Source organism: Trachemys scripta, chromosome 4, assembly GCF_013100865.1.
Source record: "Trachemys scripta elegans isolate TJP31775 chromosome 4, CAS_Tse_1.0, whole genome shotgun sequence".
In the NCBI taxonomy this organism is placed as follows: domain Eukaryota; kingdom Metazoa; phylum Chordata; order Testudines; family Emydidae; genus Trachemys; species Trachemys scripta.
Window position 1 is genome coordinate 112,406,201 of NC_048301.1, and position 25,261 is coordinate 112,431,461.

At 46.9% G+C, this 25,261-nt stretch overlaps 1 protein-coding gene across 2 annotated transcripts in view; it reads right to left on the reverse strand.

The window, feature by feature from the left end:
• Positions 1-320: 320 nt before the first annotated feature.
• CEND1 (cell cycle exit and neuronal differentiation 1) overlaps positions 321-25,261 on the reverse strand; it is a 28,189-nt gene continuing 3,248 nt past the window's right edge. The window contains exons 1-2 of one of the 2 annotated variants that reach the window (XM_034770423.1): positions 9,692-9,764; positions 321-5,871 (exon numbers count right to left, since the gene is read on the reverse strand). In XM_034770423.1, the coding sequence (XP_034626314.1) occupies positions 5,276-5,671 (396 nt within the window). In that variant the 5' untranslated portion in view covers positions 5,672-5,871; positions 9,692-9,764 and the 3' untranslated portion in view covers positions 321-5,275. Of the gene's footprint in view, positions 5,872-9,691; positions 9,765-25,261 lie in introns of those variants that run through there. The other variant, XM_034770421.1, reaches the window with a different exon arrangement.

The window sequence follows — 25,261 nt, forward strand, 5'->3', positions numbered from 1 at the left end:
AACCTGAAGTATGTGAGAGCTCCACATGTGGAACCCTTTAAGGATTCATAGATTCTAGGACTGGAAGGGACCTCGAGAGGTCATCGAGTCCAGTCCCCTGCCCGCATGGCAGGACCAAATACTGTCTAGACCATCCCTGATAGACATTTATCTAACCTACTCTTAAATATCTCCAGAGATGGAGATTCCACAACCTCCCTAGGCAATTTATTCCAGTGTTTAACCACCCTGACAGTTAGGAACTTTTTCCTAATGTCCAACCTAGACCTCCCTTGCTGCAGTTTAAGCCCATTGCTTCTTGTTCTATCCTTAGAGGCTAAGATGAACAAGTTTTCTCCCTCCTCCTTATGACACCCTTTTAGATACCTGAAAACTGCTATCATGTCCCCTCTCAGGATCAAACCTAATGGTTGTTTTCCCCATTCCCTGTGAGTGAAATTAACCCAGCACAGAGGGACCATGCCAAGCACTACCACAATACAAATAATTAAGAACAGAAAATTGGAAAGTAACTCTAACAGCCTGATCCACAGCCTACTGAAATTAGTGGAAAGATTCCCCTTCATGTTTTTTGGATCACCCCCAAAGCCCTGATTCAGCAAAGCACTTAAGCATGTAACACTGAAGTCAGTGGGTCTACTTAAAGTTAAGCATGTGCTTAAGTGCTTTTGGTGAATCACAGCCTACATGAGATAGAAATCACCTGGCAGAATACATTCTTACCATGCTGAAAATGCGGTCAGAACATCCCTCGTGCTCAGATTTGATTCTATCCCACAGCAAAACTATTAAGAGGCATGGACCTGATCCAAAGCCCACTGAAGTCAATAGAAGTCTTTCCATTGACTTCAGTGGGATTTGGGTCAGGCCCCATCAGAGGAAATGTAGTCAATTTCACATTTACAGAGCTAGGGACAGGGAAAACCCTGTACTAAATTGTCCAAGAGATAAAAGTGACATTCTTGCATTAGATCGAGAGAGGTGGTTTCGTCAAAATAGAATATAGTAATTGAATCTATTGTTTTAAAGATAAGCTGCATTTTCTACTGCAGTGTTTGTATAATTAATTATCAAATTTTTAATTTATAAACAGCATCAATAAGAGTAAACTAGCAATCTAGATCCCTACAAATCCCCAAGCCAGAATCTTATCAGTTTCAAGCTTTAATTCGTTCTCATTGAGGAGATATCACTAAAAGGACCTCATATTACAGCAAACACAACACAATACATCAAGCAAATAAAGGCATGTGCTCAGTGCTGCCGCAAAACAGGACAACTATTTATTTAGCACAGCAAGTTCATTCGTTAGCCTTTTGCCTCATGACAAATTGGGTTTCAATCTGCCGTAGGTTCCAACCGAGAGATAATTCTCTTCTCAGTCTAGTTCTCACTGGACTTTTGTGCTCAACAGGAAACCACCATGCAGTGCAGCACAAAGGTATAACAGGCAGCATCTGCTAAAAGGGGTAGTTGCAAGTCAGGACTGGAGGGCATAGAAACCCTGTGTGTTTAGGAAGCTTGCATGGCACCTCCTTGTGATATACCAGACTCAAACCAGCACTAGTTCCACTACAACACAATACAACACATTCCAAAATACTTTAAAAGAGGAAGTATCTTTTTAAAAGCAAGTAGCCCACGTGACTATTTGGGGAACATGGGGAGACAGTAATTTTTAGCTTGTAGCACAATGGGGATGCTATACATTCAGGAGTTTCCTAGCCAGACATTCTCTTAGTGGTAAGAAACCATGACCAAAAATGTTGCTTAAGGCATTGCATGGCAGAATGCAAATGGTACAAAAAAGAAAACATGGACACTTTGTGTGAATGCAGGTGCACAAATAAAGGGTTGTCTCAATATTTTTCTTTACAAAAAATATGGGGTGTGTGGCTTTACAAAGACTGCAGTAAACTGTAATATATACATGTAATATTCTTCAAGAAGGTGGTGGGGTTGTACACATCCACACAAAAAATGGGTGTTTTCAGACCAGCAAATGAGCTGGGTTCTGGAGAATGAGTCATGGACAGTGGACAACAGTACCGAGAAATTACAGTAAGTGAATGATTCCCTTATAGACCTAACCTATTTCTTCACGGCCATAAATATGATTGAGGGCAAGGTTATTTTTCAAGATGATGATTTTCTTGTCCTGCCACCGTCACCATCTCCCATGTCTCAATAACCTCTCTGGCATATTTCAGGAGGAAATTATTGGCTTAGAACTAGAGATGGGCCTATCCAAATCACATATCTTAATGCTTTGGGGAATAGTTCGGATCTGGATGGAAGTTTTGCAGCTCAGGCCCCTCCCAACTCAGAACTTTTTTTCTCAGTTTTCCAAAAATTAATGCAGTCAAATTAAAATACTTTTAAAAGGAGAGAGAGAGGCTCCTGTGAAGCATCCAATGTTTCCTTTTCCTCCTTAAATGTCTGTCTACCCTGGTTAGTTCAGAGCAGAAAGGAGCTAGATCTGTGATTTTTATCACACACTCCATTGGAAAACGCATCTGCCAGAACTAAATGGGAGGGCAACAAATAGGGAAACATCTCTTGAATTAATTTACACTTGAAACTAGAAATCAAATCTCTGCTTCATAAGTTCCAGGAATCACCAGCCCTGCATTGGCAGGAGACAGGCTAAACAATTATGATGATCTCTTCTCCATCTCAGATGCCTATACTTTGCACTTCCCCATCTTCACCCTATCCTCATCCCAGCTTACAATAATAAATTTACATCTCAGCATCTGCAAAACATCATGGGGACAAATTAGCTCCTCAACAAGGAAAGGTTATTAAAGAAACAACCAGCCAAACAACCTTCTGGATAAATAACAACAAGGAATCCCCCATGATGTAGCTAGTCTATTCTTACTAAGGTTTTCCCAGAGCCTTCTCAGTACAGGAGGGATTGTATTACAAGGTGAAGTTACAAGTCCTGTCCATAATACAGGTGAAACAGTGCTAGCACCTATCAAGTTTAAGCATGGTGGTTGTTAGCACTTGTTTCAACAATGGGGCAAACCTGATCATATTGCATCAGTCTGTGCAATGGAAAAGAACATATGCAGGTTAAAACTCAGAAACACACAATAGTTTGGAAACCAGGAGATAGAATTTTATACCCAAAGAGGCCGCATACATCTGGGAATATTTTAAGAGCCTTGTAGAAAAAATGGTGAAAAATCTAACTGCAGGAATAGAAGGGAATTTGTAAAGAAGCTGTGCCCAAATATTCTGATGAGCCACATGCACTAAGTAGGCCAAATTCTTCAAGGACTCTGAGTTAGAAATATAGGAATTGCCAAACTGGATCAGATATGTGGTCCATCCAGTCCAGTATCCTGTCAACCACCAGTGGCCGATACTAGATGTGTCAGTGGAAGATGCAAGAAATCTGGGGTAAGAAACTAAGAGACTTGGCATAATTGATGCTTCATCCAGCCCTTATACTGGTTTATACTCCCAGGTGCTCAGGCTCCCTTCCAGACATGTAACTTACACCCCACCTTCTACATTCCCTCTGAATTTGGACCGGTTTCTCTGGCTTTTGTACAGTATCTTTGCCAATCATCGCTGCAAAACTGTGACACTCCTGTGTACCACTCACCGGTTAGCAGGTACTACTGCTGAGCTCCAGTGACTCTTTGGGTGATTCGGTTTCAATTCTGGCTCCATTTAAAACAAAACATTGGCTAAAGAATCCTTTCTATACTATAGCAGCAGCAGCAAATGCGGGTCGTAATGGAAGTTCTGAGTCTGGAAAGGTCACTCATCCCTCATCCCTGTGTGTCTCATCTTCTCAATGTAGTAAATGGAGCCTCCATCTATCCTCTCCCTTACTTTTCCCTTCCTACCCACGGTCTGGTTTAATATCTCACCCCTTCCTCCCCCCCTCCTCCCCCGCCCCAGCAAAGAAACCAGGCTGTTTCCAAGTTTGGGGAAATTGTTTCCACTTTCAAGACATGGATGTTTCACATTTTCCTGGTAGACTCAAATTAGGGGGTAGAAGATCTCTCCAAGCACCATCTGTTTTCATCACTTTTGCACATGGTTTTCCCAGCATAAAGGGGTTCATGTATGTCATTCCCATAGTGCTTCATGTGCTGCTTGCCCTTAAAGCCTAGTTCTTGTCTGCCTTTTCTTCTACCACACGCAAGGAGAGATCAACCTTTGATGGAAAAGCACCAGGATTAAGGGCCTGAGCCAAAGCCCACTGAAGTCAATGGAAAAACTCCAACGGACATCAGTGCAGTTTGGATTGAGCCCTTAGTGCACTACTGAGGCCACTTCAAGTTTATCAGAAACTGTGTCCAAAACAGTCTATCACCCTCTAGGGCAGGAATGCCCAAACTGTCCCAATGGTCTTATCTGCATTGGCAAATGGCTGGGTGCCTGGGGCTGCCCCCAATATACATAACATGGAGCAGGTTGAAACTGTCCTCTGTATGACTAAAGAGAGGATGGGACTCCAAGCCTTGTATGTTGTCTCCATGGGCTGCAAACTGCACTGTAGATCTCAGTGAGACATATTTGCCCCTTGAGCTTCACTGTAGCTACTGGCTTGCAGCTCAGACAGAGAAAAGGTTCTATAATGCCATGTGATCCAAACTCTTCTATATCACACAGTCAGCTCACCTCCAGCTATGGGTTACTCCTGTCTTGTCTGTTTGTTTTTAAAGGTTGGGTGATAAGCATTAGGAACATAATGTACCTATTAGGCCGTAAGCTCGGAGCTGCCTTCTTACATGTCTGCAAAGCGCCCAGCACAAGTTGGGGTACGATATTAATAATAAACCACAATAATTGATGAACTGGGTCTTAGTACTATTCCCTTTCCTCTTCTCTACCACAACCCAATTAAAAAACATCAAAATAAATAGAGCAGGGACTCAGGATGGGATGTAGAACACCTCTGCTTGGAAATGCTGGGACTACGGGAAAGTGGGGAGTCTCCTGGGGAGGAGCGTGGGGGAGGGGACACCGGCATTTACACTGATCAGAAGAAGCTGTAATCTATACACAGTTGTACAAGCCAAGTTATATTACACGAAAGCACATATTGAGTGCATGGAGTACCCATACTGGTCAAACTGGCACAGCTCCTTTGGAACAAGACTTTTGGAGTAGTTGTTGGTGCTGTAGTTACCCTATCTAGTGCTCTCTCTATATATGTATAGATATGTATAGAATTTACTGCATGCATGTGTTTCAAAAGGAACTGTACAGTTGATTATATTTCTCTCCCCCAACCCTTTCTCGGTCTTCATTTTTTCCGGGCTAGGAACGCCACTCCCAGAATTACAGCAATGGCAGCCATCACCACACCTCCAACAATGGCCAATGGCTTCACGTTATCGAAGACGCTGCCTGAGGATTCCTCCGCGCCGTTTCCCTTGTGCTCAGAGTCAGGGGACTGGCCGGTGGCCTCTTGCACCTCCGGGGCCGCAGGGCTGGGTTTCAGATTGCTGTGGTTATTCAGTGCAGGAGCCTCGCTGGCTGCCTTCTTCGTTGTGGCCACAGGGGTGGGCTGCTCCTTGGAGGGGGTTTCCTTCTTGTCTGCATTCATAGCAGGCCCGGGGTTGGGCTTCTCCTGCTTTCCAGAGCTGGCGGCCTTGGCATCAGGTTTGCTTCCGCTTCGGGTGCTTCCTTTAGATTCCATTCCTATGAGTGCTGTCGGAGGGGAGTGACCTGACCTTCACAGGGCCAACTCTCAGGATATTACTACTAGCTATATGTACCCACGTTGCTTTCACCTGGTGTAGGCAGGCTGATAGATCGACCTCAAATGGATCCCCTTGTAGCCGTCGTCCCAGCAACCTTCTCACTTAGCCAATACTTCACCAGGACACGATACAGAACCTGGAAGAACAGACAGAAAATGAGAGGTGAGTGAGGAGGATGCACAGAGTGCTAGATACAAGAGCCACTGAGAGCACATTTTACAGTCAGAACCACTCTACTTGTAGGTTGCGGTGAAACTGTAGACAAGTTGTATAGATTGGGACAGTGATTTCCTGGGGGCTTTGAAGAATTAGATTTTTATCAGTAAAGGTCAATAAACACTGACTGCACCACATACATACACACAGACTACAAAAATATTTCCATTGATAATAATAGAATTTTACAGATAGGCAAAGGAAGAAAAATGCTAGGTGATGACTTATTGTTCTCAAGGAGGAGGGAGAAAAATTGTTCTCAACCTCTGAGGATAGAAGCAATGGGCTTAAATTGCAGCAGGGGCAGCTTAGATTGGACTTTAGGAAAAACTTCCTGCTAGGGTGGTTAAGCACTGGAATAAATTGCCTACAGAGGTTGTGGAATCTCCACCATTGGAGGTTTTTAAGAGCAGGTTAGACAAACACCTGTCAGGGATGGTGTAGATAATAGTTAGTCCTGCCAGGAAAAAAAACAACCAACCAAAAAAAACCCCTACATCCATGAGTAGGGCCCTACCAAATTCACCATCCATTTTGGTCAATGTCACGGTCATAGGATTTTAAAAACAGTAAATTTCATGATTTCAGCTATTTAAATCTGAAATTTCATGGTTTTGTAATTGTAGGGGTCCTGACCCAAAAAGGGGCGTTGGTGGTTGTAAGTGTATTGGAGGAGGGGGTGCAGTACTTCTACCCTTACTTCTGCGCTGCTGTTGGCGGCAGCGCTACCTTCAGAGCTGGGCAGCTGGAGAGCGGCGGCTGCTGGCCAGGAGCACAGCTCAGAAGGCAGAGCTGCCACCAGCAGCATCGCAGAAGTAAGGATGGTCCGGTACAGTATTACCACCCTTACTTCTGTGCTGCTGCCTGCAGAACTGGGCCCTCAGTCAGCAGCTGCCACTCTCCGGTTGCCCAGCTCTGAAGGCAGCAGAGCAGAATTAAGGGTGGCACGGTATGGTATTGCCACCCTTACTTCTGCGCTGCTGCTGGTGGGACACTGCCTTCAGAGCTGGGCACCCAGCCACCAGCCACCGCTCTCTGGCCGCCCAGCTCTGAAGGCAGCACAGAGGGAAGGGTGGCAATACCATGACCCCCTAAAATAACCTTGCGACCCCCTGCAACTCCCTTTTGGGTCAGGATCTCCAATTTGAGAAACGCTGGTCTCTCCCATGAAATCTGTATAGTATAGGGTAAAAGCACACAAACAACCAGATTTCACGGTCAGTGATGTGTTTTTCATGGCCATGAATTTGGTGGAGCACTACCCATAAATGACAAGTGGACAGAGCACGAGACGGATCAACGGGGACTCAGGCTGGTGTTACAGCTTCCATGTGATGGAAGGAACAGAGAAGCTGCTGCCAGCCTGCTCTCTGCCAGAGCTGCAGTGATGATGCATGGTGTCAGTGATGCGTCTGGGAAATAACGAGTAAACAGGAGGCAGCCGTCAGACCTGAGCAGCCTTCTTCATTATCTCCCCGTTGACCTTCAGCGCTTCCAGGGTCCTGTGGAGAGCTTTCTGCCAGCTAAGTGAAATATGAGCTTATTAACACAGGCAGCTTAGAAGAGGAGGCTCGTATGGAAACCTCCCCAGCCAGAGGGCTTCGTTTGTCACACTTTTGTTCTGAGATGACCCACCGAGTTCAAAAATCTCATCAATGATGGTGTGTGGGAGAGTTAAAAACCCTCTAATTCTCCTGTTTATAAGGGGCTGCAGCAAGTGATGACATTTCTGTGCAATGTGCTTCCCCCTCTGTGGGAAACATTTAGAATAATTAGCACTTTACACCCTCCCACAAAGTGAGGCTGGGTTGGAATAAAGCTACATAGATGGGTGCAGGGGCTGGACTCATCAAAGGGAAATAAGCCAACTACTTGTCACCTGGTTTTAGGTAGAAACCTCCTATTCCACAGCTGTCCACTATGCAGTTTCTTGTGTGGTGGCCAACATTTTGCCCAACACCGGACATTGAACCAGGCACCTCCCTGGGTGCCTGGGTCTCTGTAGCTTGAGTTCCATAACTGGCACACATTCTCAGTGGATCAGGTACAGAGTGGGAGGCATAACACCAACCGCTTACATGCTTCTTCCAGAGAGAAGCAGCTTCTCCTGTGCAACCAAAGCCCACTGAGCTTCTCAAATCCCAGACAGCCGTCATCTTGGCCAACACCAGGGACTGAACCAGGGCGCTCAGGAGCTGAAAGCAGAAGTCTACAGCTTGAGCTAAAAAGCAAACTTCTCAAGCGGAAGGCTGTGATAGACCCATATCCTCTGTGGATCAGGCACGGAGGGGGACACATAATATACACTGACCAGTGGGGTCAAACTTTCACCAACCTCTGAAGTATTTGGTACTGGCCGCTGTGAGAGACATATGAATATAGGAATTGCCATACTGGTGCTCCATCTAAATCCAGTATCCTGTTTCTGATATGGCAAGTACCAGCTACTGCAGAGGAAGGTGCAAGAGACCCTAAAATGGCCAGTAATAGAATAAATTGTCCATAAAAGAAATTTCTTCCTGTCCCCCTAAATTAGAGGTTGGTTTATGCCCTAGAACATGAGGGCCTGTATCCCTTCCATTTCCCCCCTCTTTTTCATAATCCTTACTCTGGATATTCTTGTTATCTGTATACATTTTTGAATCCTGCTAAGCTCATGAGCTCAGTGATGTCCTGTGGTAATGAGTTCCACAGTCTAATTCTGCATTGCGGAAAAAAAAAAAAGTATTTCCTTTTATCATTTGCTGCCTTTTTAGTTTCACCAAATGTCCAAGATGCCAGTCTAGATGGACCACTGCTCTGGTCCTGCAATTCCTGTGTTCTTATAGCAGGCTGAATCAACCCCACAAAAAACTTTGGGCTGTTTAAGGTCTGGATCTGAATGCAGATCCAAATTCTGAGGTCTGAGTCCATCTTTAACCATAGTGCAAACAAACAAACAAAAAAGATGGAGGTAGCTAAAAACAAAACACCAAGAATGTAGCATCAACACAAGTGCCATTTCTGAAGTGAATTCAGTGCACTATGAAAGGTGCCAGAGTGACGGCCCTGGAGTCGGACATTTGTTTTTCCAAGGAATTAGTACAGCACAGCAATGTTACCTTCCCCCAGCCTGCCCTGCCTCAGTTCTGATCTAGAAGGGTCAGCACAGCTGGTGTGTATGTAATGCAGGCTTCCTGCAAATTCAATCGTGAGGCCCTGCTAAGGCTCTTAGCCATGCTGTGGACACCAGGCCTACAGGAACCAGAGTGAAACCCCCAAACTCACTTCATTTAAAGTCAACAAACAGTCATGAGATGGTACAATTGTTGGCCACGGCCACTCTGCTGATTTCCACACTGGTGGTGATAGAGAAGTGAAAGGCTCCATATGCTGCTGCCAGCCTTCACAACCATTCTGGCCATGTTCAGAATAATTGGTGTTCTTCTATTAATTTCCCAACCCACTCTAGTCCCAGGCTCCTTAATCAAGGAAGAAAACGCAATAATCTTTCAGTGTAGATCAAATCCAGCTACCAAACTGGAGTAACAGGTATATATGGGCCAGATCCTTGCCTGGTGTCAATTGGCATAGTTCCTCTAACCATAATTGCTCTGCACAGATTGACATTGTCGGAGGATCTAGCCCACAGTATTAAATGTTGTTCCAGACACAAAATGAGCAAATGATTATCACTCGTACTATTGAAAATATAAAAGTTAAGATTTCCACTCCGAACTCAAAAGGCCCGAACCACTCACCTGGTGCACCCCGCCGGAGATGGATTGGAAAACCAGGACCTCAAAGCCTTGCAAATGTTTTTGCAGAACAGAATTGTGTTGAAGTGACTAATTTGGATTAAAAAGCTCAGTTTTTCAGTTCGGGTCTCTCTCTCTCTGTGACCAGAGAGCCCTGGAATTCAGGAACCTCTGGTCAAAAACAATGCTGAAATCTGTACGTTTCCATGACACATTTTGGCTTTGACAGAACAGCATATTTCAACAAAAAGACACTCAGTTAGAAATGTTCTAAGCAGCTGCACTCATGACAAAGAGAGAAAACTTCTCTCCTGTTGGAAAACCAGCACATGTGGAATGACTAGTGCCAAGGGACATGGCTATGTGATGGTTTCAGTCAACACAGTCATCTCACTAGAGCCATTTGGAATCTCTCCACTCTTACATTTTAAGAAAGAAGAAGGTCATTCATTTGACAATGTTTGAAAAGTATCATGAGGCTGACTGGACTGAGACTCAGGAGATCTGGATTCAGTCCCCAGCTCTGCCCCTGATTCCCTGTGTGACCTGGGGTAAATCACTTAATCTCTGTACCTCAGTGCCCCGTCTATCCTGTCTCCCACCCTTTGTCTGTCTTGTCTTTGTAGACTGTAATCTCTTGGGAGTAGTATCTGAGTCTCACTAAGGCCTAGTACAATGGGCCCCTGACCTCAGTTGGACCCTGGAGGCATTAGTGTAATATAAATAATACGAATAAAATATTCATTCCTGTTATTCCTGTCGCCCTCTCCTTGACTAATGCAACCTGCAGACGTTTTTCACTCTGTCTTCATGTGCTAGAAGGCCCACATCACAGAACTGCCCTGTGTCATTTCAGGCCTTGAGCTCAGCTGGATGAGTGGAGCAGCCCGGAGATTGAAATGCCCTTTATCCCTGAAGAGGGCAGGCACCCCAGGTGATGGCTGCGGCAAAGCTGACAGGGTAGTTTGTAAAGGAGTCAGTTGCGTATTCACTTACAGGCACCTGCGCTGCCCTTCTGTCTCCCAGCCCAGAACACCAGCCCTCAAGGGTGCTGAAGAGCAGTGCTGAAGAGCAGTGCTCCTCTCACCAGCAAAGAATTTAACCCCCCTTTTTCTAATGCTCTCTAACCTTCTGGGTTGCAGGCTCCCTGCCATCCTTTCAGCTGGCTTAAACCCTCTCTGAATCCTTCCAACTAGCTTTCTCGCCTCCTCTTTTGTTCCCACTCCAGCAAAGCACTTCAGCGCCTGCTTCACTTTAAGCAACTGTGCTGTCCAGCTGAAGTCAATGGGCTTAAATTTAAGCAAGTACCTAAGAGAGAAAAACCTCGGGCGTTTATCTCTTAAGCTTTCTTCTTTCTCTCTCTCTCTGTCTGCTAGATTGCTTCTCTCTAACTACCTGTTCCTCCATCTTCCTCTTTTTTCTTTAACCCTTATTATAGCCATTTGTTTCTCTCTCTCTCTCTGCTTCTCCGCCCATCCCTCCTCCTTCCAGCTCTGTCTCTCTCTCTGCCTCCTACACAGCTGACTGTGCTTGCAAACAGGTTGCACAAAAGGCATAGGGTTCTCCCCTTATCACTTCTTTGTTTAACAACCAGTGCTGTTTCAAGGGGGCTGGCCTGCCAAGAAAGCAGCTTCCCAGCTCGGAAAAGGGTCTGCAAAGAGGGAGACGAGATAATGACACCGATGACAAAGAAAAAAAAAAACCCTTCCAAATTTCTGCCTCCCTGGAAAGTCTTCAGCATCAGTCCTTGATGCTGCAGCTTCTCCAAGGTCAGTGCAGTAGGAGCCATGCAGTGCTACTGATGTAACCGCCAATCCCAGCCAATAGAATAGGGCCCATATCAGGAATGAAGCTCTCTCCCACACTCCACTTGCTCACAGAATTACATCTGAGCCCCCAGAGGATTAGAAACTAAATCTATTCCTGCCTCCCCTGCCTGCGCAGACTAAAGATCCATCCATCCTGCACCAAACAGAATGGATGAGTCACCATCAGCTTTACTGTAATGTGCCAGAATTATAAAAGGCCTGTTTCTGACCCCTCCACCCCCAAGCCTTATTATCCTCTCCTTGCTGATTTTAGGTTAAAAATAAAGGCAGGCGTAATTGCAGGGTGGAGTAGACAGTGCAATATCTAACATGCTCAGGCTCATGTGGGGATCTCTTTTCCAGTGTGCTGATGGAGCTGTGTGAATGGAGTACAAGTTGTGTGGACTCCCTGGTAGTACATTGCTAAATGCATGGATTTTGTTTCCATTCTTGCTATATAGTCATGGCATGCAGACAGAGAAATTGGATAAACATAAAATACGCTTGCAGGAAGGTTGCAACGTAACACTACTTCAGGGGTGGGCAACTTGTGGCTCCGGAGCCACATGCGGCTCTTCAGAAGTTAATATGCAGCTCCTATAGGCACCGACTCCGGGGCTGAAGCTACAGGCACCAACTTTCCAATGTGCTGGGGGTGCTCACTGCTCAACCCCCTGGCTTTGCCACAGGCCCTGCCCCCACTGCATCCCTTCACACCCCCTCCCCTGAGCCTGCCGTGCCCTCGTTCCTCCCTCCTCCCCAGAGCCTCCTGCATGCCACGAAACAGCTGATCAGGAGGTGCGAGGAGAGAGGGGGAGGCGCTGATCTGCAGGGCTGTCGGTGGGTGGGAGGCGCTGGGAGCGGGAAGCTGATGGGGGGCTGCTGACGTATTACTGTGGCTCTTTGGCAATGTACATTGGTAAATTTTGGCTCCTTCTCAGGCTCAGGTTGGCCACCACTGCACTACTTTATTTCTTAAGTTATGTCTACACTATAGCTGCTATAGCGGCACAGCTACAGCACTGTTGTGTAGATGCTTCCTACCTTGTTGGAAGGGATTTTTCTGTTGACATAGTTGATCCACCTCTCTGAGAGGCTGTAGCTAGGTCAATGGAAGAATCCTTCCATCAACCCAGCCACATCTACACTAGGGGTTAGGTCATTCGAATGGTGCTCAGGGCACAACATTTTTCGCAGTCCTGAGTGGTATAGTTAGGTTGATTTAATTAAGTCAACCAGGCCTTGAATTCAGAATAACACACAAGAACTCTAAAACGGAGCGAGACAAAGCCGGCTGCTGACTAACCGCTTCTAGGCCCAGATCACACGCTTCCCTGTCTGCAAGCAGGACCAGGAAAACCTCCTGAAACTGAAAATGATCACCTACAATTTTCAATACACCACAATTCCATATAGCCCCAACTTCCATATTAGGGTAGGCCATGGTGTCACATTAGCACTGGAGAGTAGGGCCATTGCAGTGAGCTAGTATTCATAATCTAATGAAATCATTAAAAATCATCCTCAGGTGCTGACTCAGATTATGCACCAGCACAAGGGAGTAAGAGCCCCCACCCGCTTACCTCCCTACTTGGGCTTCCCAGACCTCAGGTTCAGGTACATGAGAGTCGGAAGCTACTAAACCTTTTCCGCACACCCTGGAGCAGGTGGGCAAGGAATGAGTGGGGCCTTGGTACCAAACCCCTATTCACTGGCCAGAGTAGCTGAGTCAGCACCGGAGGAATATAGTAATTTCCTGCCTGTATATTTGACCAGCAATAAATCATGACCGCAGCGGGAGGAACCGGGGAGGAATTGTGCCTTAGAGGGGTGTCTCTGAGTCACAGTCCCTCGTGGCTTTTCCTGGGATGCTGCTCAGGGCTACGTCTAAAGGCACAATCTAGTTCACTGGTATCATTAATAGAACAATAACCTGTATTGTGTAATGTGTGGGTGCAATAGTTTGCCTGCACACTGCACAATCCAGGTTCGGGGCCTGGGTACATACAGTATCTCTGAAACACAGCAGCCAACCAATGCACAGTGTGCTGCATAGCATTGGAAAAAGGAGGGAACCTGGGCTAAGCACAACAGGGCAAACCCCTACCCTTCCTATAAAGTCTCATAGGATTGTCAGTCTCCAGGCAGAGCAGGAAGGACCTGAGTTTTGCAGATCTTGCCCTAAAATCCCTATATTAAGATGCATGGAACTCAAGTTATCTTCCATAGAAGGATGAAATGCTAAATCAATGCTGCTAAAATCTGAACCTACAGTTCCAGGTAATCCCAATATTTAACACCCAAAGGGCGCCTTCTTCAGCCAGCACCTTCACCCTTAGCTAAAGGAGACCTGAAGCAGGAAGTCTGAGCCTTAAAAGTGAAATTCACCCCTGTGCAGAGACCCATGCACCACTTAAGCTTTGAAAATAGGGCTTAAGTGGCACCAAAATACCCCTTTCTTCCAACACTATACAGTACCCTGTGCAGCAGTTGGCTGCACTACCAAGGTCTTGATGCCCTGTGGTGCAACATGGGGTCGACTGCTACACATATGGGCTACACACTGCGGGGTCAGGAGGACCATAATTTGGGATGAAGGGTGCTGTATAAGTGACTGATATTGTTTTGTTATTAATGCTACCAATGAGCTACATTGTGCCTTTAGGCGCAGCTGTGAGCAAGTGGAGTAGCCTTAAGAGACGCTGTGACACAGAACCACACCTCAGAATTTCACCCAGGTTGCTTAAATCAAGAATCTTTCCCCAAACAAATTGCTCTCATAGCATTGGGAATTCTCTGGCATGAGTGTGAGCTATACAATGATTTATTTATCTGGATTTAGACACATTCTAGAAAAGCGCACTGCAGGTACCCTCAACATCACATAAAAATACCCCAGAATAACCATCAACCATAACAGAAACATGGTAATGCCATTCAGCGTGACCCACAACCAAGGGATAAGGCCACTTACCCACTCAACTCACCTGCCTTCCTCAACAATGGTTTGTTGCCCTTACAGCCTGTTTCCAAATGCCTGGGAAAGAAGACACGTCCTGAAGATCATTGGGTTTGGCTTTTTCAGACAAAGTGGGGTGGAAGAAATTATAGAAGTGCAGGGCTCCCCATGGAGAATGCCCTGCCAGTAACCCCTTCTCATTCATGCCAATGCGGCTCCAGCCCTTAGCTGGGGCAGTGTGTCAGGGAAGGGGATGATCTCTCAGGGAAATAGGTAGATACATAATACTATGGCTCTAACCCTGAGGGTCTCCATGGAGGTTGTGAGCACTGACAACTCCCATTGAAATTGCTTATTTCTCATTGTTTGAAGTCAATGAGAGTTGAGAGTGCTCAGCAGTATTGGGCCATCTAGATCTATGGCTTATGCTATAGCCTGATTACTGAGAACAGAGCTTTATTCTCCTCACAATAGCTCAGTTACTAATATGTAGTTTTCAAAACAAGTAAGCCATCGCCACACGTCCTTCACTCTTATATCAACTTAGGCTGAGTTTTTCAGTTGCCTAGGGGAATACGGATACCCAATGTCAATTAATTTCAATAGCTTCCCCTGCGGGAGGGGGATGCAGGGCTCCACACGCTGCTTGCCGCTCCTCCAGGTACCTCCCGCGAAACTCCCATTGGCCGCGGTTCCCTGTTCCTGGCCAATGGGAGCTGCAGGGGGGCGTGCCTGGAAGCCAGGGCAACACACGGATGGAGCCCTCGGCTTCTCCCCCTCACCCCCCACGGCTACAGGGACGTGATGCCAGCCGGCACGGGGCTTGAGGGGGGCAATCCCGCTGGTGTAGTTTGCCCACCTCTGGCCTGGAGGTAGGCCGGGGGGTGGGCGCGGGGCGCTCGGCAGGCCACAGGAAATAGCCCCGTGGGCTGCATGCAGCCTGCAGGCCGCGTATTTGAGACCCCTGATTTAAATCAAAGCTAACCTTCTGTGACACAAAGGGCCACATTTTCAAATGGTCTGTTTCCATTTTGAGGATGCAATTTGCACATGAAAAAGTTGGCATCCAAAAATCCAAGTACTTGCTCCGCTTTGTAGGTGCAAGTCAGGGGATTTAAGGTGAAAGTATTTAGATTTTGTTCCCACAACAGGGAGGTTGGGACTCATCCCCTTTGAAAAAGCACCCCAAAGAGAACAACTTCCTGCAAACATCGAGTCAGCTTTGCAAGGGAAGATAGGTTGCTCATGAGCTAAAAAGCAAAGCATGGTCTAGTTGTTAGGGAATGAGCCTGTAACTGGGGAAATCTATCCCTGCCACTGACTTTCTGTGTGACTGTCAGCAAATCATGTAACCTCTCTGTCTCAGTTTCCCCCATGTGAAAGATAAGAATACCACTACCTACCTCTCTGAGGTTTGGCAAGGCTACCCTGATGTGTATAAAAGGATTTAAGAACCTCAGATGGAAAATACCATAGTAGAAGTAGAAAAGCAGAGGGCTCCTAAGTGCTACAGTAATACACACAATAAATAGCAATCATGATGAATTACTGCTATCACCAAAGAGGTATTTTCTGAGGAGCCAGCAGAAGACTGAAAACCATCTGAGCATTTGATCAATATAACTGCAGAAGGTGCTGTGGAATACAGCAAACAAAACGTGGTCCTCCTTGCAACACTAGATTTCTCTAAAGCGATTTGAACAAAATGCTGTGCCAGGCAGGGCCGGCTTTAGGAAGTGCGGGGCCTGATTCGAATAGTTCGACGGGGCCCGCTGCCGAAGACCTGGAGTGAGTGAAGGATCCGCTGCCAAAGTGCCGCTGAAGACCCGGAGTGCGGGGCCCTCTTAGGTGCGGGGCCCGATTCGGGGGAATAGGCCTAAAGCCGGCCCTTGTGCCAGGGGGCGATACTGTTTCATGTTGCCATGTGAGGGGAGCAAGTAAACCTGGGCCAAATGTTTGAAACTAAATCTGAAACTACCTGGGTTTGGTTTTGTAGTAAATAGGAGACTAAGCTCAGGCTGGCTGAAAGGGAGATAGAGGGTCACTGACCTTTCAGGCAAACCTGACCCAATTTCAAACTAACCAGAGGCAGAGTTAAGATTTCCAAGAGAAACTATGTGAATCTGGCAAGTGCACGTGACTGCTGAGAAACCATGGCGTGTTCAAGGATTCCACTGAGTTTTGCTTTGAGATTTTACAGTTTGATCAAAACTGAAGGTCATCCCAAAACTTGGGGATGTGAACCCAGCAAATGGAGCCCCCAGCAAACATTCCCATGATAGCACCAAGCTTTACACAGTGCCAGGAACTAGAGATTTAGTTACCCAAGGCTGCATCAAAAAGCTCCAGGACCCTTCTGTGAGAAGACAGAGATTGATCATATCATGAGAAACCAAAGCAACAGGTGTTTTTCCAAAAATCTGCCTCCTTTTCCCTTCACCTTGTGACATTATTCCTTCCCTCCTGCAGACACCTTTGCTCGTATGTCACTAGGGGTCAAATAGGTGGGCAACAGCATAGGAGTCAGAACACTTGGGTTCTAGTCCCAGCCTTGCCATGAATTCAGGGTGACTTTGGGCAAGTCACTTCATTTCTCTATACCTCAGTTTCCCCCACTGCAAAATGGGGATGATTATGATGATGATGTGTACCCACATTTGTAAAAACAGTTTGAGAGCTACAGCTGAAAGGCGCCAAGCATGTCATTATCAGTCAGCCATCTAACTGTTCACCTCAGACTGCGAGCTGCCGATGGGAAAGGACAGATTTTGCAGGCGTGACTCATTGGGCATGCAGAAGCAATGAGATGTGTTGTTAACTGTGATAACAATGAGCATGTTTACTTCCTGCCAGAGCTTAATGGTTCCTAGGATGGCTTTCTGCAGGACTTTTCCGTCCCTGCCTCTTATTCCCTCTGCCTCAGGGAGTTACCAATGCTTTTATACCCTGGTGTCAAATATCAGAGGGATAGCTGTGTTAGTCTGGATCCGTAAAAAACAACAGAGGGTCCTGTGGCACCTTTAAGATTAACAGATGTATTGGAGCATTAGCTTTTGTGGGTGAATACCCACTTCATCAGATGCATGTTTTATACCCTGGGTTGATGCACTGAGGATGTTCAGTGACAGCGCAGGCTATTTGCCCTATCCTCACATCAGGCTGATTTCCATACCTGGCAGTCAGGCAGGGCCCTGGGAAGGGAAAGGGCCCGGGCCGTTACTTTCCTTTCTGCAGCCATTTCTGAGGGGAATTTTTCCCTCTGACACAAGGAGTAGCTTACATGACTGTTGAGAGTCCATGGATTGGCAGCTGGGGAGACCCTTTGAGCCAAATCGACTCCTAGCATGTTATCTCTGAGCAGCTCAATTTCAATCCACTGGAAGTCTATGGAGTCTCATGCTGCTTTAAGTCTGGCAGGTCAGCAGTCCCAGGTCTGGTGATGCAGCACTTTCAAGATGCTTTTCCACCCACTTCATAATGCAGGCCCATTGAGAGCAGACCCAAGATCATTAGAACAGCATAGGTGCAGTAAGCACCTTCATTAGTTCATGTTCAGCTTATAAGTAGCTGGCCTTTTATAGCATGGGCATTCACAGATACAAGCTCTCATCACTGACGTGTGCTGTACATTGCTACTGCAGATTGTCTCTGAAAACATCTGCTCAATGTATAGCAAAAAAAGCTAACAATGTTAGGAACCATTAGGAAAGGGATAAATAAGACAGTAAATATCATAATGCCACTATATAAATCCATGGTATGCCCACACCCTGAATACTGCATGCAGTTCTGTTCAATCTACCTCAAAAAGATATATTGGTATTGGAAAATATACAGAGAAGGGCAACAAAAATAATTAAGAGTCTGGAACAGCTTCCGTATGAGGAGAGATTAAAAGGACTGGGACTGTTCAGCTTGGAAAAGAGATGACTAAGGGTATGTCTACACTATGAGAGTAGTTCGATTTCACTTAAATCGAATATGTGGAATCGATATTACAAAGTCGAACGTGTGTATCCACACTAAGGACAGTAATTCGACTGTGCGAGTCCACACTAACGGGGCAAGCATCGACACTGGAAGCGGTGCACTGTGGGCAGCTATCCCACAGTTCCCGCAGTCCCCGCTGCTCATTGGAATTCTGGGTCGAGCCCCCAATGCCTGCTGGGGAAAAAAAATGCGTCGAGGGTGGTTTTGGGTAACTGTCGTCATCCAACCGTCACTCCCGCCCTCCCTCCCTGAAAGCGCCGGCGGGCAATCAGTTCGCACACTTTTCTGCTGAGTGACAGCGCAGACCCCACAGCACTGCGAGCATGGAGCCCGCTGTGACCATCGCTGCAGTTATGGCCGTTGTCAACACCTCGCACCTTATCAGTCACCTTTTCCAGAGGCAGATGCTGAGAAATCGGGCAAGGAGGCTACGGCAGCACGATGAGGACATGAAGTCTGAGAGTGGCACAGACCTGCCACAAAGCACGGGATCCCGGGGACATTATGGTGGCACTGGGTCATGTTGATGCCGTGGAACGGCGATTCTGGGCACATGAAACAAGACGGACTGGAGGGACCGCATAGTGCTGCAGGTCTGGAATGAATCCCAGTGGCTGAGAAACTTTCGCATGCGGAAGAGAACTTTCCTTGAACTTTGTGAGTTGCTGTCCCCTGCCCTGAAGCGCAAGGACACCCAGATGCGAACAGCCCTGACTGTCCAGAAGCAAGTGGCCATAGCCCTCTGGAAGCTTGCAACGCCAGACAGCTACTGGTCAGTCGCGAACCACTTTGGCGTGGGCAAATCTACCGTGGGGATTGTTGTGATGCAAGTAGCCAACGCAATCGTTGATGTACTGCTGTCAAAGGTAGTGACCCTGGGAAACGTGGAGGTCATCATAGATGGCTTCGCCGCGATGGGATTCCCAAACTGCGGTGGGGCTATAGATGGAACTCACATCTCTATCCTGGGACCGGACCACCCGGCCAACCAGTATATTAACTGAAAGGGCTACTTTTCAATGGTGCTGCAAGCACTGGTGGACCATAGGGGACGTTTTACCAACATCAACGTCGGATGGCCGGGCAAGGTTCATGACGCTCGTGTTTTCAGGAACTCTGGTCTGTTTAGATGGCTGCAGGAAGGTATTTACTTCCCGGACCACAAAATAACTGTTGGGGATGTGGAGATGCCTATAGTGATCCTCGGGGACCCAGCCTACCCGCTAATGCCCTGGCTCATGAAGCCCTATACAGGCGCCCTGGACAGTGAAAAGGAACTCTTCAACTACCGTCTGAGCAAATGCAGAATGGTGGTGCAGTGTGCTTTTGGACATCTCAAGGGGAGATGGAGAAGCTTACTGACTCGCTCTGATCTCAGCAAAACCAATATCCCCATTGTTATTGCAGCTTGCTGTGTGCTCCACAATCTCTGTGAGAGCAAGGGGGAGACTTTTATGGTGGGGTGGGAGGTTGAGACAAGTCGCCTGGCTGCTGATTACGCCCAGCCAGACAGCCGTGCGATTAGAAGAGCCCAGCGGGACGTGCTGTGCATCCGGGAGGCTTTGAAAGCCAGGTTCCTGAGTGAGCAGGGTAACCTGTGACTATTTAGTTTGTTTACAGGGAAGCTGAACCTGCCCCCGTTTCTTTACCCAGTGAACGTTCACTATCCTCTCCAGTTTCATACCCCGTTCACCCCCTTCCAACCCACGCTTAAAAATAAAATCACTGAAAATTTGTTAATGAACAACGTTTTCTTTATTACTGTTTTTGCGGTAAAGTGTTGAAACTGGGACGCAGACTGTGGTGGGGAGCAGGCGTAGTGTAGTGATGCAGAGGACGCTTCTAAACTCGAGGAATGACAGGCTCCTGCTTCTAGAGTGGTCCGCACTGGTGGACTGATTGTTTCAACGGAGCCTGCCACTTCTCCTGTTCGGGACTCTGTGTGTGGGGGCTATGTGACTTTGTGGCAGGGGGAGGACGGTTACAGATCCCCTGCTGCGTGGCTCTGTGATCCAGGATAAGGACCGCTGCATAAGATCTCTAACCGCCCCCCCCACACACACACACACAAAAAATGAAAACCACCTCCCAGACTGACCAGGGTGCCTAGTGACTGCACTGTGTGTGTGACCTGCTGCTGAACCTGCCCCCGTGTCTGTACCAACCCCCTTCCCCCCTTCAAACAGACTGTCCTCTAAAAAAACATGATGGAAACAGTAATTAACAGAAACATATTTTTTATTAGCAACTAGACAGTTAGGGGATGAAACTGGGATGGGGGCTTGGGTGAGGTGGGAAGGAAAGGACTTATCAAATTTTGGGGAATGACAGCCTTCTGCTACTTGAGCAGTCTGCAGGGGTAGAGTGACAGTTTTCACGGACTCTGCAGCCCCTCCTTCTTGGTACTTTGGGTGAGGGGGGTATGGGACTTTGTGGCGGGGGACGGTGGTTACAGATAGACTGCAGCGGGGCTCTGTCCTCCTGCCTCCGGTCCTGCAGAACATCCACAAGGCGCCAGAGCGTGTCCGTTTGCTCCCTCATTAGTCCAAACAGCGTTTGAGTCGCCTGCTGGTCTTCCTGCCGCCACCTCTCCTCCCTTTCGCTGTGTGCTCGCTGGTATTGCGAGATGTTCTCCCTCCACTGGGTCTGCTGAGTTGCCTCGCTCGGAAGCAGCACATAAGTTCTGAGAACATGTCGTCCCGTGTCCTTTTCTTTCTACGCCTAATCTGCACCAGCCTCTGGGAGTCTGATGACTGGGTAGGTAGGGAGACAGTCACAGCTGTGGGATGGGAAAAAGGGAGTGAATTCCTCAGAAAGACTATTTTCTTTGTTCACCAAAAAATTTGTCTTTCTCTGAACAAGACCATTCACAGCACCTATCACATGCACACTCAGGACAAGGTTGAATTTTCGGCCTTCGCATTCAGTGCCTGGGGTCTTGCAGTGCAGATCACACAAGCGGAACAGGACAGCGGAATTTGGGTAGCAGGCTGACATGGTAAGCTGTAGACCTGTGGCAGCTTAAAACTTTAATAATAGCACTGCCCTACTTTCACGTTCAAAGCAATGCTCCTAGCGTTGGCCAGTTCCTGCTGCCAGCAATCCGGCAAGCATGAACTCTGCCCCTGTCCCACCCCCTCGTGGCTGTCCCCGGGAAAGATCCCTCTATGCTGCCCCTCTCCCGCCTCCACCGCATGGCTGTAAACCACTGGTTACAGTTCTGTAAAGGAACAGGCAAGCAGTCACAATACTAACATTCCCCTAATTCATAGCAGGTCACCATGAGCGACATCACTCTGATGAGGATTTCAGACAGCGACAAAGAACGCATGCTTGGTGAAAGCCTGCAAAGACCAGGGCCGTATGCCGCCATGCTGTGCAAGGCAATGATACCAGAGTACTTGATGATAGCCTGGCGCGGAAACATTTCATACTACGGAGGACACAACAAGGCCGCTCTCCCAAGGAACCTCATGCAAAGGCTTTCCAATCACCTCCAGGAGAGCTTCATGGAGATGTCCCATGAGGATTTCTGCTCTATCCCCAGACATATAGACCGAATTTTACTGTAGTTGCACTGGCAAGGACTAAACAGTAGAGTGCCTAGGGCAAACCAATCAAGATAAACCGGACATTGTTAGATTTTTTTGCAGCAGTTGCACTGCCAAGACTAAAACTTTAAGTGCCTAGGACAATCTAATCATGAAAAACCCACAGTTAATATTAATGTTCTGTTCAAAATAAATGTTTACATGTTTAAAACACTTACCGGCTGATCCTTCCCCTGATTCTGGGTCCGGGTTAATGCCTGGGACGGTTGGTAGGGGACCTCTGTGAGGGTGATGAAGAGATCCTGGCTGTCTGGGAAATCAGCGTTGTAAGCGCTGTCGACTGCCTCGTCCTCCTCATCTCCTTCCTCATCTTCCCCGTCCACTACCATCTCCGAGGAAGCGGGCGTCGACAATATCCCATCTTCAGAGTCCACGGTCAGTGGTGGGGTAGTGGTGGCGGCCGCACCTAAGATGGAATGCAGCGCCTCGTAGAAACGGCATGTCTGGGGCTGGGATCCGGAGCGTCCGTTTGCCTTTTTGGTCTTCTGGTACCCTTGTCTCAGCGCCTTGATTTTCAAGCGGCACTGCGTTGCATCCCAGCTGTATCCTCTCTCTGTCATGGCTTTTGAGATCTTCTCGTAGATCTTTGCATTCCGTCTTTTCGATCACAGCTCCGAAAGCACGGACTCATCGCCATCACAGCGATCAGATCCAAGACTTCCCGATCAGTCCATGCTGGGGCCCTCTTTCTATTCTGAGATTGCATGGCCATCTCTGCTGGAGAGCTCTGCATTGTTGCCAGTGCTGCTGAGCTCACCACGATGTCCAAACAGGAAATGAGATTCAAACTGCCCAGACAGGAAAAGGAATTCAAATTTTCCCGGGGCTTTTCCTGTGTGGCTGGTCAGAGCATTTGAGCTCGGACTGCTGTCCAGAGCGTCAACAGAGTGGTGCACTGTGGGATAGCTCCCGGAGCTATTAGCATCGATTTCCATCCACACCTACCCTAATTTGACATGGCCATGTCAAATTTAGCGCTACTCCCCTCGCTGGGGAGGAGTACAGAAGTTGAATTTAAGGGACCTCTATGTCGAATTAAATAGCTTTGTTGTGTGGACGGGTGCAGAGTTAATTCGATTTAACGCTGCTAAATTCAACATAACCTCCTAGTGTAGACCAGGCCTAAGAGGGGATATGACAGAGGTCTATAAAATCATCACTGGTGTAGAGAAAGGAGTAGGGGGGACGGATAGCTCAGTGGTTTGAGCATTGGCCTGCTAAACCCAGGGTTGTGAGTTCAATCCTTGAGGGGAACATTTAGGGATCTGGGGCAAAAAATTTGGTCCTGCTAGTGAAGGCAGGGGACTGGACTTGACCTTTCAAGCTCCTTTCCAGTTCTATGAGATGGGTATATCTCCATATATTATTATAAATGAATAGGGAAGTTTTATTTACCCATTCACATAAAACAGTGGTTCTCAAACTTTTGCACTGGTGACCCCTTTCACATAGCAAACCTCCTTATAAATTAACAATATATAAAAATGTGTTTAAACCATTATAAATGCTGGAGAAAAAGCGGAGTTTGGGGCAGCACCTGACAGCTCACAACCCCCTAAGTACTAACCTCCCGATCCCCTGAGGGACCCCAACCCCCAATTTGAGAACCCCCTGACATAAAACAAGAAATGAAATTAATAGGAAGCACATTTAAAATAAAGAAAATGAAATACTCCTTCACACAAGATGCAGTCAACCTGTGGAACTCATTGCCAGGGCATATTGCAAAGACCAAAAGTATAACTGGGTTCATAAAAGAACTAGATAAATTCATGGAGGACAGGTCCATCAATGGCTATTAGCCAAGATGGTCAGGGATGCAACCCCATGCGCCGGGTAACCCTAAGCCTCTGACTGGGATGCCGGGATTGGATGACAGGGGATGGATCACTTGATAATTGCCATTTTGTTTATTCCCTTTAAAGCATCTGGCATTGGCCACTGTTAGAAGATAGGATACCGGACTGTTGTCTGACCCAGTATGGCTATTCTTATGTTCTCATGCATACTATAGCTTTAAATTTCAAGCACTGTCTCTGTGAATTGAGACAGCAGCCATTTTGTTTTCAGAATGGCTATAGTCTGTATAGAAGAGGGACACACACTGTGCTCTCATGGAGATTTTACTTTTGTTCCTTTCTTGGTTTGGTGTTTGTGTGTGTGTGTGTGGTTTTATTAATTCTAAAATATAGTTCCTTCCAACTAACATATTTAGGTGCTCTTTGTGTACAGAAAAATGGAATTTCACTTCCAACATCATGTTATAACCTTGTGGCAAGAAGCAATAAAGAAGCTCTTAGGCTAGCTCTGCTAATTTGAGGAGGCGAAGACTCAGGGTTTCACTGTTTTAATACTCTGCCATTTGGGAGATTGGAACGGGAAACACAAGCTGGCTATTTCCTATCATATCAGCAGTAAATAATCCCACCACATCTCCCAAGGACATGAAATATATAGTTGCCATGTGGCTAATTATGCCAAAAAGCAGCTTCAGCTCAACTTTTTCTTTTTTGTCTTTTTTCCACATTAGGAAGGAAACAAAGAAAACCTCAACCAATCCAATATTTTAGATTTCAAGGATTCTCCCTGCAGAATTATAAAGCACTTTCCAAATTCTACAGAAGTGACCCAATTCACTGCTGCCATATACCTTGGGTGTATGCTAGCCTCTGAGACTTGCACTCCTGAAGAAAAATAGTGCTTATGTTTCTGAGGATGTGCTCTTGATTTCTGGGAGATCTGCAGGAAGGTATAATTGACAGAAGAGGATGGAGAAGCCACCAATGTCTTAAAGCCCATTGAAGAGTCACCCCAACAGCATTCCTTTGCTATAGCACATTAGAGGCCATGTATGTTCTTTTAACCTTGACTTAATAGATCAATGTCAATTGCAAAGCCTCCTTTATAGCCTACGATTTCCCCTTCCTGTTTTTAGCCTCATGCCATGTTGCGTCTGACTCCACTCAGTGTTTCCCTCAGTGCGGGAAGCTAGGTGCTCAGAGTGTCTCAGGAAAAGCTCACCTCTGCTCACCAGTGTCTATGTTCCCTGCTTCGTAGTCTCCTTTGGCAGCTTCAGAAGGGAATAACCAGCCTCTCGTAGAGTACACGAGCCTGATGAGGGCAATCGCTCGAGATTTTCTGCTCAGTAATGGGTTTACAGTGCTGATGCAATTGTAACCTACCAGCCAGAGTCAGTGTGCGTTAC